The following is a 14,798-nucleotide window of genomic DNA, read 5'->3' as shown; positions in this document are numbered from 1 at the left end:
GCCATCAATTTTTTTCTATTCCTCCATTCAGAGAAATATTTTTATATTCAACTCTCCCACCATTAACAATTTTGTTTTTTTTTTTCTCTAAAATTCTGCGGCTTTATTAGGAAATGAAAATGGAATATTAAGGGGGAAAGAAGTAGATTTTTAAAAACATCTATGTAACTCCAAGGACATATTCCTATATCTTGGTTGGCTCAGTGAAAGGTTGGACCACTAACCATATCTTGGTGATGGGAATGAATAAGGTTATTCCTTATCAATCATTTCTTGCTCTGTATTCTGGACCGTATAGCTCTATGTAACCCTAACTAGAGAGCATGTATCAGTATGTTAGAATATCTGGCAGTTATTGGGTTAAATGCTAGGTATGTTGATGGGTCAGTGGGAGGAGTCTCAAAAGGTCATTGGTCATTGGGAGATTTCCTGGACACAAGCCAGATGGGAAGGCTTTTGTTCATCCAGCCTCATGTCTCCTAGCCACACGGCTTGGAGATCCTATGCCAACATGTGATGCTCAGGCAGAAGAAGAGGGGAAAATTCAATATCAATTTACCTGTGGAATGAACCTAATATTGCAAAATATGTTTCTGGACATATCTCTACATAACAGTGAGTTATTGTTTAGGATTCCTAGAAATAAAAGCAATATTTTCTGTTTATTCTTCTGAATTATCTATCTGTTTGGATTGGACGGAAAGCAGTCTGTTCTGTCTGGAACAGAATACTCTGTGTCAGCAGTTGTGTTTTTCCACTTATTTTGTCTTAAAAGAGTTTTGAAAGTCTTTTGGTATAAGAGGTAGAAAGATGGTAGTTATGTAGAATTTTCAAACAAAAAGGGATCCGTGAGGACTCCAACTGCTCCCCGCACCTCCTTCCCTGGACTTTTCTTTTTCCTTCCTCAGTTTTTGGACTCTCTAGACTAGGGGTGTCAAACTGCCGGCCTGGGGGCTAGACATGTCATCTGGAAGCCGCACCCACCCCATTGCCAGCAAGGGCAAAACTGGCCCGATACATTGCGTGATGTCAGGTGACATTGCGAGTTTGACATGTCTGCACTAGACCCATGAAGGGAGTGGGATCCAGCTGTTGCCAGAGGCAGATGCCTCACACACATGCATGCACTTGACAATTCTCACTTTCTAATTTCTAAAGATGGTAGTTTAGGTGGTACTTACCCTCTTTCTAGACAGCTGTTGAGTGAAAGACTCAAATACTTCCTTTAATACCCATTGCCTACTGGGCAGGGTCCATGGAGTCCTTTCCCACAGATAGAAAGTGTCTGCCGCCAGAAGGGTAGTGGCTCTTTGGACCCGGTCTGATGGCTGGGTGAGCTGGGAGTCCCTTCATGGTCACCAGAATTGTGGAGAGGAAAATCCCCCCCCCCCGATGAGGATTCTTCCAGCTGGGACGCAATGATCAGCGCTTTGAAGAATAATTGAATCGAAGCAGAGCTGCTGGAAAGAAGTCTTTAATGGCAAGAAACCAAGATGAGTGACATTCAGCAAAGTTTCCTGGCTAGCTAGGAAGATTGATATCCAAATATCAGTTTATATACCCTTTTCTGAGGTTCCAGTCTAACATTTGCTGAAACCTATATTTGGTGATGTTTAATCCTATGCCTATTGATGGGATAATTTTCTTATTTGGCTTTGTTCGGAAGAATCTGAGCGAAATGGTAAATTTCTGTAAAATTCTGTACTGACTTCCCTCTTGGGGTTATGTGGCAAATACAATTCAAATAACCAATTTTAAAGAGTATATATTTAACTGCCTTTTATGTATGATATTTAACTATAATTCCAATGTTAACTCCTGACCAAAGCTTTGGATAGGATCAAGCCTGTGTGACCTCAATTGACCCATCACTCCTGACACTCCCTGTAGTTCACAGAGGAGCTACCGATTCTGAAAAGGACTAAGAGATACCTAGAGTGTTGCTGGAGGAAAACAAAGGACCATTACAACCAGATTACAACTGTTATTAAGGTCTGCCTCATGGAGGTAAGAATAGCGAAACACTATTACATCTCCATCCTTATTGCATCAGCAGAATGTTGCCAGGGCTCAGATAAACATCTTCAGGGCTATGCAGAGGAATTTGTGGATAACCTGACAGAGAAAGTCATTCGCATCAATTCCCAGGTGGAACCTCTGTATGGTGCAAGTCCATAAGAGATGCATGGGGAAAAGTCTAGACTATTTCTGCCAGTGAAGGATTTCTGCAGCTTCAGAAGGATTATATGTTGTTGTTAGTTGCGAAGTCGTGTCCAACACATCACGACCACATGGACAACGTTCCTCCAGGCCTTCCTGTCCTCTACCATCTTCTGGAGTCCATTGAAGCTCATGCCTACTGCTTCAGTGACTCCATCCAGCCACCTCATTCTCTGTCGTCCCATTCTTCTGTTGCCCTCAATCTTTCCCAGCATCAGGCTCTTCTCCAGTGAGTCCTTCCTTCTCGTGGCCAAAGTACTTGAGTTTCAGCTTCAGTATCTGGCCTTCTAAAGAGCAGTCAGGGTTGATCTCCTCTAGGACTGATTATATAGATGCCTTCCAATCGGATTTCAGGTTATGGGACAGAAACAACATCGGTCGCATTTGTAAATGATCACTGACAAGAATGGGATGGGCCAGGCCATGCAAGTAATCCATGAAGCATACTTTCTCTGTATTGGTGTGTGGGAAATCAGCACCTCCCCCCAAGAAGGAAATATTTTGGGGGATATTAAAAATGCAGAATATTATATCTCCCCAAAGAATCTTAAAGGCAGAAAAGCAGGCCCAGTTTTTCTTAATAGCCCCAAGCAGAAACAAACCAGGCCAGCTCTGTAGAAATGCAGATTTAATAATCCCATTAAGAAAGACTGAGCCCCATTCATGAGCAAATACTATCAGGCAGAAGCTCATTCAAGACAAAATATTTTGAAATCTCTTGCAGCAAAACTGATAGCTAAAGTGATAGAATTAGAACAAGCAACCCCTCACCCAAAAATCCAACACAGGACATAGCCACCAGCCCAAGCCCCCGAGAAGCAGGACATGATTTTTAGGACATAATAGGATTAATCCACCACTATTAGACTACCAAAAGGGCACACTGAACCTCAAATCAAAGTTCATGATGTCAATGTTGTGACAAACTGAACTGAAACCATTTTTCATTTTGTCTTTGTTGCCACAGTTTAGTTTAGAGATTTTAGTTGAAGGAGGGGGGAGAGGGATGTTAAGTTTCTCAGTTAGCCATAACAATACTTGTGTGTGAGAATCAAGGTCAGTCCTGATAAGGGTTTTGGCAGGCTGAAAAGCTGGGAGGAGAGCCCGCATTTTGAAATAATTGGTGAATGTGATTTATGACAGCAATTTGGGATGGGAATTGCACCTTGTTACTTTGTATCCTGAGGGAACGGTTTTCAGTCTTGGGTTCAACTATGTAAGTGCTGATACTTTGTTTCCTAAATAAAATGTTCTTTAAGGAAGAAATCTTTGCCTTAAAGTTCTTTTAAATGGCTTCATCTATTGGAACAATGACACATGCCATAAGAACAGGAACAACTCCAAACACAAAAGCCCAAGAAGTATAAAAACCCACCACTCCCAGCTCCATGTGGTCAACCATCCCAGAAACATGCTGTGTCACCAAAGTTTCTGGCAACTAAATAAACAAAAATCTTCTTTCTAAAGCAGTCTCCATTTTGTTTATTCTTGGCTTGGACTGGACCCTGATGAAGATTTTTCTTTTAACAGATGCATCCTTTACAGCAGGGCTTTTCAACCTTTTCACAGATTGTACCACTTTTAGGACATGACAATATTTGAGTACCACCAGTGCTTAGCAAGGTGTCAAAAACTTGATGACTAAAAAAAGGGGGGGGGGATTTTGGGTTTTACTGATTAGATTCATTTGTTGTTATAGAAATGGCTAGTTTATAATATTATGGAAAAGTAAAAAGTTGAGGTTCAATGTTAATGCTTCCTTCTACTGCAACAGGGGAAATATGTTCTTTTTCCCTTCTACCCCCTCAATTTCCCCCCTTTTTCCTCCTGATTGTGTCCTACTATTTGCTTTTGTATTTTTGTATTTTATTCTATAATCTAATAAAATATTACAAACTGTAGAAAAAAAGAAAAAAGTACCTGTTTTAATTTCTTTGGTGGCTGTTCCTTTGCTGAATCCCTTTCCCTTTGCACTGACAAATGTATGGTGAATTTATCCATGTTTATTAATATGCACCACTACCAGCTAGTTCATTCAGGGGGTCTTCAAACTTGGCACTTTTAAGACTTGTGGACTTCAACTCCCAGAATTCCTCAGCCCTCATGGCTGGCTGAGGAATTCTGGCAGTTGAAGTCCACAGGTCTTAAAGCTGCTAAGTTTGTAGACTCCTGAGCTACCTGGTTGGCCCTTCTTCCTCTCTCCCTTCTGAGCTCTTCCACAGTGTAGTAAGACTGCACTCCCCAATCCCTTCATTGTATCCTTAAAGACACAGGAATCAAATGCAAAGCAAGAAAATAAACACAAACTCCATTTTTTTCTCTCTTTAAGTTGCCTCAAGTGTGTCACGTGTCACAATGTTGCAATCCTAGACTGAAAGGCTCTAGCAATTGCAAAAAGCTTTAGCTTTAAATTAAGCCTGCTTACCTTCAAAGAAAACTTTCTAAAAGCCATAGACAGACTCAATTAAAGGGGGTAAAACTAATTACATTTGTTTAAAGGGATTAAACCTTTCCTGTTGTATTTTTTTCCCTTCCCCCACCCAAACCACATTCTTTTATAGCCTCTCCTCTCCCCCCCTTTTCTTCAGTTCACCTCCAGCTCCGAGCTGCTTCTGGAAGCACCAATCAGCTGGAGCCCTGCCGGCTCCTGGGGCTTCTGCATATGCCACATGCCACACTTCCTGCATAGTGGATGGCCCCGTTGCTGTTAGTTTTCCAGAAAGTCTTGAGGTTTTGGCTTTTTCCTCAAGCACTGGGGCCTTATTGAAGTTATGAGCTGTTTTCATCCCTTATATGAAGTTTCTTCATCCTTGTGAAATAATAATCTTTGGTTGGCTTCAAGATAGAAGGGTGTTGTCAGGTATGCTATAATTTGACTGCTTTTATCAGTCTATCAGATCAGGGAGTGTGAACTATTTTTGAGGATTAACAGCTATAAGCAACTGGACGAGAACAAGCTTTGCATTTTTAAGTGTTACAAAAAAATAATTTGAGACACCAAACTGGGTGGATACCAATGAAACATGATCTCCTTGGGTTGAGGATATTGGTGACTACCATCACTGGATATTTTTATCCAAGCCTCAAGATATAAATACAAATGTGTGAAAGAGTGGAAGACAACTCTCCTCCAATTGAACAGTATAGGCCAAATTTGGGAGGGGGATTGCTGGAAAAAAAGAAGGTATTTTGAACCAAAGGTGCTTTTTCAGGAGGCAATTGGACTTTCTTGTTTTTCTTTGAAGACGTTTGGGAATGGAAGGATTTATATTCCTTGCAGACAGCTGGTCATTTGTATTCTTTTAGAGAGTCATTGAAGCCATTTGGAAGTTTACCTGTGTCCTCAAAGTCACCTGAGTAGTGGAAATGTGTGTGGAGCCTTCTGACTGCTGGATGTTTTCTGCCCTTTTCGTGTAGTCTGTAGTTTGGGACAAGCATAACCTGGATGACTGAGAATCTCTATAGACAAGGTATTTTGAAATAGGCCAGATGCATCCAGCAGCTGCAGAGAAAATGTTCTGCCCTGGCTGCTGGCAACTGCTCTGTTCCAAGCCCCCTTCCCAGTGGTGGGATCCAAATATGTAAACAACTGCTTCTCTGTGTGAATGCCACTTCCAGAAGTTCATTCTGGGCCTGGGCAACAAAAATTAGCTACCGGTTCTGGTGCGAACTGGCTGAATCCCACCACTGCCCCTTCCCCCTGATCCAGAGGAGAAGTAGTGCATGCATACACACTAGCAGGCCCAGGGATAACACGGTACTTGGCTGTACAGGAGAAAATGCAGCCTTCTGTGTCTACTAGAGGTAGGGGACATGGAAAGAATGCAGAAGCCGCACCTCCTGCCTCCCTTGCCTGGTTCTGAACATCCTGCAAACCTCCAAAAGCTGGGTGTGGAGACATGCCTCCTCGTGACATTTAGGTGGTATAAATATTTCCTCTTCCACTCCAGTCTGGAAGGAATGCTAGCAGAGTAAGGCATAAGGGGTCAAGAAGGAGCTTCTCCTTTGTAAAGTATGTTTTCTGTAATCCAAGACACCAAGATGAGGGGAATAACCAACATTTTAAAAGATAGGCTTAAGATCCAGAAGGATATTGACAGACGTAAGCACCAACAAAATGCAATCCAGTGATGGGAAAAGCAAGGTTTTACACTTAGGCAAGAAAAACCAAATGCACAGGTATAAAATAGGAGGTAACTGGCTCAACAGGATGCCTGTGAAAGGGATCTGGGAGTCCTAGTGGACAATCACTTAAATACGACCCAGGAGTATGTGGCAGCTGCCAAAATAGCCAACACAATTCTAGTCATAATAATAATAGCTCAGCTGTGGGAACCCAAGGTCATTTGGCCCAGAGTTGATAGAGTTTTGGTGGGCTGGAGAGCTGGGGAGAAAGCCCAAGCTAATTAGGGAATGTGATTTATGACTGTTTATTGGAGGAGGGAATTGTGCTTTGTTACTTTGTATCCAGGGGAAGGGAATTTAGTTTTTGGTTTCGACTGTGTAATGTCGATACTTTGTTTCTCGAATAAAAGATTCTTTAAGATAAACAATGCCTCAAAGTTCTTTTGAAGAGTTTCATCTGTCGGAACCATGGCATACAGCTAGTCTAATGAAGAAAAGGACTAAGGCTAATATGATAATAGTCTTCCAATATTTGAGGGACTGTCACCCAGAAGATGGGGCTCAACCTATTCTCCAGAAGACCTGAGAACAGAACAAGAAATAACAGATGGAAACTTATCAAAGAGCAATCCAATTTAGAACTAAGGAGAAATTTCTTGACAGTGAGAAAAATTAATCAGTGGAATGGCTTGCCTTCAGAAGCTATGCGGGCTCCATCACTGGAGGTTTTCAAAAAGAGATTGGACAGCCATTTGTCTGAAATGGTACAGGGTTTCCTGCTTGAGCAGGGGGTTGGACTAGAAGACCTCCAAGGCCCCTTCCAACTTTGTTATTCTGTACATGTATGGCTTGACTGTATTGTAGTTTTCAGAGGCCTTGACTTTATCACAATCTTGATTCATTATGAATTATGAGCATCCTAGTTACCAGATTGAGATGGGGTATTATATAAATGCCATCAATCAACATCTTGATGAAAACATCGGCCTCAGCTACTGAAGCCTATTTTCTTCCAGTAGCATGGTGATTAGAATATTTGCTTCATATACACAAGGTTACTAGCTTGAAATTATTGCAAAAAAATCTTATATTATGTTTTTACATTATGTTGTATTGTTGTGTACGTTAGGCTACCCAATTCCTAAATAGCAACCCTAGGTGGGTAATATAGAGTAAAACATAAAACAATTACAATTTAAAACAAAGGGCCATTTCCAAGACAGCACAACTAAGGTCAAACCCCAACATATTCAAATCCTCAAAACATTAATGCAGTGTTTCTCAACCTTGACAATTTTAAGGCATGTGGACTTCAACTCCCAGAATTCCACAGCCAGCATTGCTGGCTGTGGAATTCTGGGAGTTGAAGTCCACATGCCTTAAAGTTGTCAAGGTTGAGAAACATTGCATTAAAGGATGTACTTATTTAATGTTCTAGCCAAATGTTTAAAGGAAATATTTCAAGGCTTAGTGAAAAGCAAAAAACCTGAATAGTATACTTATTATAAGCTAAGAATATTTCCCAAAGTGGCTTCAGTTAAATACTCTGAAGTTAAAATATTATCATTTTCTTGGGGTTCAAATTAAATAGGCAAGACATCAATACTCTTTTTATATAGCATAATTCTGGTGTAGAAGACATGGCAAAATAAATTGATCTCAACCCCTTTACTTCTAATTTTTTTATATTCCATTCTTATTTCTTTAATAAAGATAAACTAATCTAACCTAAACAAAACTAATTTAAGAAACTGATTAGACAGGAACACTATAGAACTGAACAAAATTCTTTTCAGATTCCACATTTTAATCTGTAGAACAAATGCAAGTAAGACAATACTTACAGTTTTGGATGCAGCTATATCAGATTTTACATTTCATATCAACATCATCTCTCAAAGAACAAGGAATAAAGACACTTACTAGATTTGAAATTTTCATAAAATTTCAGAAAAAAAGGATAGAAACTCCACTATTTACAAGATGATATTTGACATAGCTAGAGGTATGAAAGATTGTTTTAAGGACTGATTTGTATAGAAATTTTGGGATTTGGGAATGGGAAAAAAATATAAATCAATAGCTAAAATGAGAGAAAGATCATATATACTTAACACCTGGGAGGTTGAGTTTAATAAAATCAGGAAAAGTTGAAAGGGACTTTGGTGAAGAGGTAACAGTATTGGAACATATTCACATAGAAGATGGTCCTGTACAAACTGCGAAAGTTTGGGGGAAAAAGCTCACTGAAAAAAAGAAAATTGGAAATCCAGTTTCATGTAGTCCTCAACTTTCAACCATTCGTTTAGTCACCATTCAAAATTACAACAGCACTGAGAAAAGTGACTTAGCACCACCACTTTCACACTTACGACCTTGGCAGCACTCCTGTGGTCATAGGATGAAAATTCAGACGCTTGCTAACCAGCATATATTTATGATGGTTGCAGTGTCCTGGGATCCCATGATCCCCTTTTGCGACCTTCTGACAAGCGAGGTCAATAGGGAAGCCAAATTCATTTAACAACTGTATTACTAACTTAGCAACTGCGGTGATTCACTTAACAATTGGGGCAAGAAAGGTCATAAAATGGGGCAAAACTGACTTAATAACTGTCTTTCTTAGCAAGGGAAAGTTTGGGCTCCATTGTGGTGATGAGGCAAGGACTATCTGTACTGTTCTAGGGCCTCGGTTTGTCTTATTATCAGCTTGTGAGAAACAAATGAAAAATGCTTGAACCAACTGAATGCTTGAACCAACTGACTGGGTTCATGTTGACTCATGAGCTATCAATATCTAGTATGGTCTGATCTAACCCAACCCTTGTGCACAAACTGCCATTTTTTGTTCCAACCCATAGATCAGATGCGCTCACACTGCCCACAGATCAAAGAGACAACCAGCCCACAGATCAAAGAGAAATTTCCTGACAGTTAGAACAATTAATCAATGAAACAACATCTCTATGCATTCACAAGCTAAATATATAACATATATTCATAAGACTTTAAGTAAAAAAAATCCTTGAACAATATCAGATGTGTAAATCGCAGACCAACTAAAGCTTGCCTGACACAACTTAGAGGAGTGCTCCATCACTTTAATTAACTTACAGTTTTAATTATGATTAAGAGATGTTTTTCATTCCATTTAATTGCCTTAGCAGACCTTTGTTTATCTGTGAGTTACTGTTATCCTATTTTATATGAGACACTAAGTGAAATTTGTAATTTACTTTACTACACTTTTAGCCTTAATTTTATTGTAGCAAGCTACTTTTTTTTTTAACCTGGGGAATGTTTCAGCCAATAGAAACATGATCATTTTTATATCATTCTAATCAATATATATATAGTATTGGAAGGAGCCAGTGAACATGATGCTAAGTTCACAAATCCAAATTAAGGCAATCTCCAAAAGATGCCTGTCCAACTTCTGTTTCACCACACCTTGAAATCCATTCTCAAAGTACCTTTAAACTCTTTTCTAGAATTCAAGTGGATTCTGCATTCCTGGACCTCAGTCCAACTCTAAAAAGCCGAGGAGCAGGTCTTAAACTTCATCAACATCGTCCTCATTTTATTCATCAAGTTATTACAATATTAATATAGCATCAGAATATTTTACTAGCAAAGCAACTTGGGAGATAATCACAGGAGAAAGAAAGTAAAGTAGAATTACCTCTGTTAATGATTTGGCTAATTAATTATTGGATCTATGCTAAGAAATAAATACCTGTTTCAAAATGTCTTCATTATGTTTAATCTGCAAAGCCCATGCATTTCCAAGGATTGGAAGAGAAGGAGGACCGGGCGGGAAGTGTCTTCGGGACCACCATTGTTTCAGAGAGAGCAGAATCAGTAGAGAAAACAGTGGACAAAGTAAAACTATTGATATTTCTATCATGCTGTCTTTTCTCCTTGTTGATTCCTGGATTCTTTCTAATATACTTAGAGGAACTGGATTCTCTCTCACTACTCGAGTGCCTTATAGTTGTTGCTGCTTCTCTTTTTCTCTATGTCAATCTGTATCTGTAGCTCAGGGTTGAACTCCTGGTGTTTGGCTATTTGCTTGCAGATATTTCATTGCCCGGTTGGGCAACAACATGAGTTGTTCTCTTTTTATATATATAATGGCTTGTCCAGCCAGTTTTGATGGGGGCTGGGTTTTCTCTGTGGCAATATCTTAACCAGGCAATGCTTTCTATAGAAGGGGAGTTGCTCTCTATATAAGAAATAACTACATCTCTACAGAAATAGAGCTCAAGAATGATGAAAACTGTCTTGAACGTATTTGGGTCAATATAAAAGGGGGGGAAAATGACATTGCCATAGGTGTATACTATAGTCCACCCAACCAAACAGAGGAAAAAGATGAACTTTTTGCTAGTCAGCTAACTAAGGTATGTAGGAAGCATATCACAATAGTAATGGGGGACTTTAATTACCCTGACATCAACTGGGAGACCAACTCTGCACCAAGTGGAAGATCAAATCCTTCCCAAACAGATTCCTGAGAAACCTAGCAGACAACTTTGTCTCCCAAAAAGTAGAGAAGGGAACTAGGGGATCAGCCATATTGGACTTAATTCTCACTAACAGAGATGAAATGATAGAAGGTGTTGAAACACAGGAACCTTGTGGGGAGTGATCATGCAATATTGGAATTCAGCATTATGGAAGCGCAAGCAATAGAACACAGTCAAACTAGAGTCTTAGATTTTAAGAGAGCTAATTTCAACAAACTTAGAGAGGGCTTGGGAAGGATTCCATGGATGAGAATCCTCAAGGAGAAAACAACTCAAGAAGGTTGGGAAATTTTGAAAAGTGAAATAATAAAAACCCAATCTATCATAATACCAATAAAGAAGAAAAATAACAGCTCTCAAAAGAAACCAGCATGACTGCATAAAGAACTCTCCGACAAATTGAAACATAAAAAGGACAAGTATAGAAAGTGGAAAGAGGGGCACATAACTAAGGCAGAATATTAGCAAATAGGCTGAGCTTCCAAAGATGAAGTGAGGAAAGCCAAGGCTCAAAATGAACTAAGGCTTGCAACCAAAGTCAAAAATAACAAAAAAAGCTTCTTCCAACATGTAAAAAACAAGAAAAAAGTCAAGGAAATGATTGGTCCATTAGTGGGGGAAAGTGGCAAGAAGGTGACAAGCAACAGAGAGAAAGCAGAACTATTTAACTCATTTTTTGCATCTGTCTTTACACAAAGGGAAAAAACAGTCCAACCTATCAAAAACAGTGCCATAAAAAACAGAATAGAAGCACAAGTTAAGATCGGCAAGAAAATGGTAAGTGAGCACCTGTCCAGCCTAGATGAGTTCAAATCATCAACACGAGATGGATTACACCCCAAGGTTCTCAAGGAACTGGCAGCTGTGATCTCAGAAAAACTGAACTATATTTTTCAAAGATCCTGGAGCACTGGGGAACTACCAGAGGACTGGAAAAGAGCTGATGTAGTTTCCATCTTGAAAAAAAGGAAAAAATAACAGTCTGCATTTTAATTACTTTCCTTTAGGCGAGACAACCCATCCAGGGTAAAACATATAATTCGGCCATTTGGGCTGAAGCATTAGGAGGTAGCTTTGCCCCTTCAAATAATTCAATAGAGGTACATACTCAGCTATCTGCTGACCCTCTTCAGTCTTTTTTTTTACAAGATTGTATGAAGACGATTTTGAAGATATTTTCTTTTTTTCTCATTGGCAGCAGCAACCCTTCTTCTTTTAGCCTCTACTGAGAATATACATGTGTAAGGATAAAGAAGCAAAATATCTGATCAAGTAAAGACAAGAACAAATATTCAATTGCATCATACACCTAATGAGAGTAGAGCCATTAGGGTGTAAGGTAATGGGGTAAGACTACAATGATAATCCAAGGATATTGAGGTGGGTGGCCTCTCACCTTCTTTATCCTTCTTCTGTTAGCCTCTATCTCCTTCCCCTCACCCCTTCTACTTCAATCTCTACAGATTCCTGCCATTCCTCATCCAAGGGCCCAGATGAAGAAGGAAGAGGTGATGCTATCTAAGGCTGCATTAGGAGCTGAGTGCAAAAATCAAGAAAGACATATTTTGATCCTTCCAACAGATTTCTTTGTTGATCCTCATCCATAGACAGAATCTTGCTGGACTAAAACAGATTAACATCCTCATAAAGCATATGTGTCATGGTTCCGATAGATGAAACTCTTCAAAAGAACTTTGAGGCATTGTTTACCTTAAAGAATCTTTTATTCAAGTAGCATAATATCGGCACTGTATAATCAAAGCCAAAAACTAAATTCCCCTCCCATGGGCACATAGTATCAAAGCACAATTCCCTCCTCCAATTAACAGTCATAAATCACATTCCCCAATTAGCTTGAAGACGAGCTTCCTCTCCAGTTCTCCAGCCCACCTATTCTTTATCAGCTCTGGGCTCAATAACCTTGATTCTCACACTACGTTTAGTGTTGTTATGTCTAACTGGACTCTCATTCACATCCCTCCCTCCCAATATCATCTAATTCTAAAAGCGAAAGGGAAAAATATGGCTACATTTTTATCTGTTGTCAATGCAAAACATCCAATGTTAGCAGTGTTGACAACATGTGTATGAAAATATTATTAAATAGCACATGCTGATGGGACTCACTGCAAAGCATATTGTGAGAGAGACACCCCAACCAGCAACGGGATGCACTCATATTTACATGTCTCGGAAAGACAGGAAAGAATAATGTATAAGCAATAGATTATATCATAGGTAAAGGATCTTAAATAAATAATGGAACTCAAGTTAATTCCTGAATGTGTTTTCCTTCAGAAACCAAAAAGGGGGGACTGAAGCAATGAAACAGCAATAAAATATCTGTCATAAATCAAGAGGAGGAGGCAGTTTGGGAATGCCAACTATCAACATAGAAAAACATTTACAATTGTAAATGTAGAAGATTGTTATAATAAGATAACCAATTTTGGCCTTATAGCTCTATATATCAACTTGATTTAAACCAGCGGTTCTCAACCTGTGGGTCGGGACCACATTTGGGGTCAAACGACCATTTCACAGGGATCGCCAAACAACGCAGTCCACCATTTTTCCCCCTTTTCCTTAGCTGTGCTACTCCCTTTTATTCTATTGGCTTTTGAAAGCCAATAGAATAGACTCTCTTGAATAGAGTCTAATTCTATTGGCTTCCAAAAGCCAATAGGAATTGTCCAGGCTGTCTCTGCCCTGCTGAGCCTGCCAAAAGTCCCATTCTGCAAACGGTGCTGCAAGTTGTCTGCAGTGAAGGAGAGCTGTCTGGAAGTTTCCACCCCTCCCTGCTGAGCAACTACTAAAAATGTAAGGCCAGGGATGGGAGGTGGGAGGCCGGCGGGCGCAGGGAGGGTTGGTGGCACGCGTGGGGCCCGGTGGGTGCCTTAATAGGTTTCACCTATTCTGTACTTGTACCTTTGTTTTTTCCTGCCTTGGTGTAAAACTTTGCTTTTTACCACACTAAATTTCATGATGTTGGATAGGGCCCATTGTTCAAATCTGTCAAGATCTTTTTGGATCCTGAGCTTGTCTTCTGGGGTATTGGTTATTCCTGCCAGCTTTGTGTCATCTGCAATTTTGATGAGTTTATTAATTTAGTCACTTTGACAGAGAATCAAATAAAATTGGTTTGATATGATCTGTTTTTAACAAACCTGTGTTGGCTTCTAGTTATATCTTTATTTGTTTCTAGATGTTTGCACATCTGTTTCTTTATTATCTTTTCCAATATCTTCCCAAGTATTGATGTTAGGCTGATTGGTCTGAGGTTTCCTGGGTCTGTTTTTCCCCACTTTTTTGAAGATGGGAACCACATCAGCTCTTTTCCAATCCTCTGGTAGTTCCCCAGATTTTTTTTAAAGATATAATACAATGGTTCTGAGATAACATTTGCCAGCTCCTTCAGAACTCTGGGATGTAATCTGTTGGGTCCCAGTGACTTATATTAATCAAGATCAGACAGGTGTTCTCTTATCATTTTCTTGCTTATTTTAATTTTTATTTGTAGTCTTCTTTTACAGTCATGTTTTGGTAGGTTGGTCTATAATTTCTTTTTGTATGAAGACCAATGCAAAGAATGAGTTAAGCAACTCTGCTTTCTCTCTGATGCCTCCTTGCCATCTTCTTTCTTTAGTGGACTGACTGTTTCTTGACTTTTTTCTTATTATTTATATGTTGAAAGAAACTTTTTAAATTATCTTTGACTTTTGTTGAAAGTCTTTATTTTCCTGACTACCTCTTTGCAGATTCAGTATCTGCTGATATTCTGCCTTAGTTATGTGTCCCTCTTTCCATTTTTTTGTACTTGTCCTTTTTGTCTTTCAGTTTATCAGAGAGATCTTTGTGCAACCATGCTAGTTTTTTCTTGGATTTCTTGTTTTTCTTTTTCAGTGGTATTATGCTGGACTGGGC

At 39.4% G+C, this 14,798-nt stretch overlaps 1 protein-coding gene across 1 annotated transcript in view; it reads right to left on the bottom strand.

The window, feature by feature from the left end:
• Positions 1 to 10,310, bottom strand: part of LOC120305060 (cytochrome P450 2J2-like) — a 31,481-nt gene extending 21,171 nt beyond the window's left edge. Inside the window, exon 1 of the mRNA XM_039336366.1 lies at positions 10,082 to 10,310. Within this exon, the coding sequence (XP_039192300.1) occupies positions 10,082 to 10,252 (171 nt within the window). The 5' untranslated portion in view covers positions 10,253 to 10,310. The remainder of the gene's footprint in view (positions 1 to 10,081) is intronic.
• Between the last annotated feature and the right edge of the window lie 4,488 nt (positions 10,311 to 14,798).

The sequence above is a fragment of the Crotalus tigris genome, unplaced genomic scaffold (genome assembly GCF_016545835.1).
Source record: "Crotalus tigris isolate CLP2741 ecotype Arizona unplaced genomic scaffold, ASM1654583v1 scf7180000017666.379230911805:20528666, whole genome shotgun sequence".
Taxonomy (NCBI): Eukaryota; Metazoa; Chordata; class Lepidosauria; order Squamata; family Viperidae; genus Crotalus; species Crotalus tigris.
This window is presented reverse-complemented; position numbering and strand designations above follow the sequence as displayed.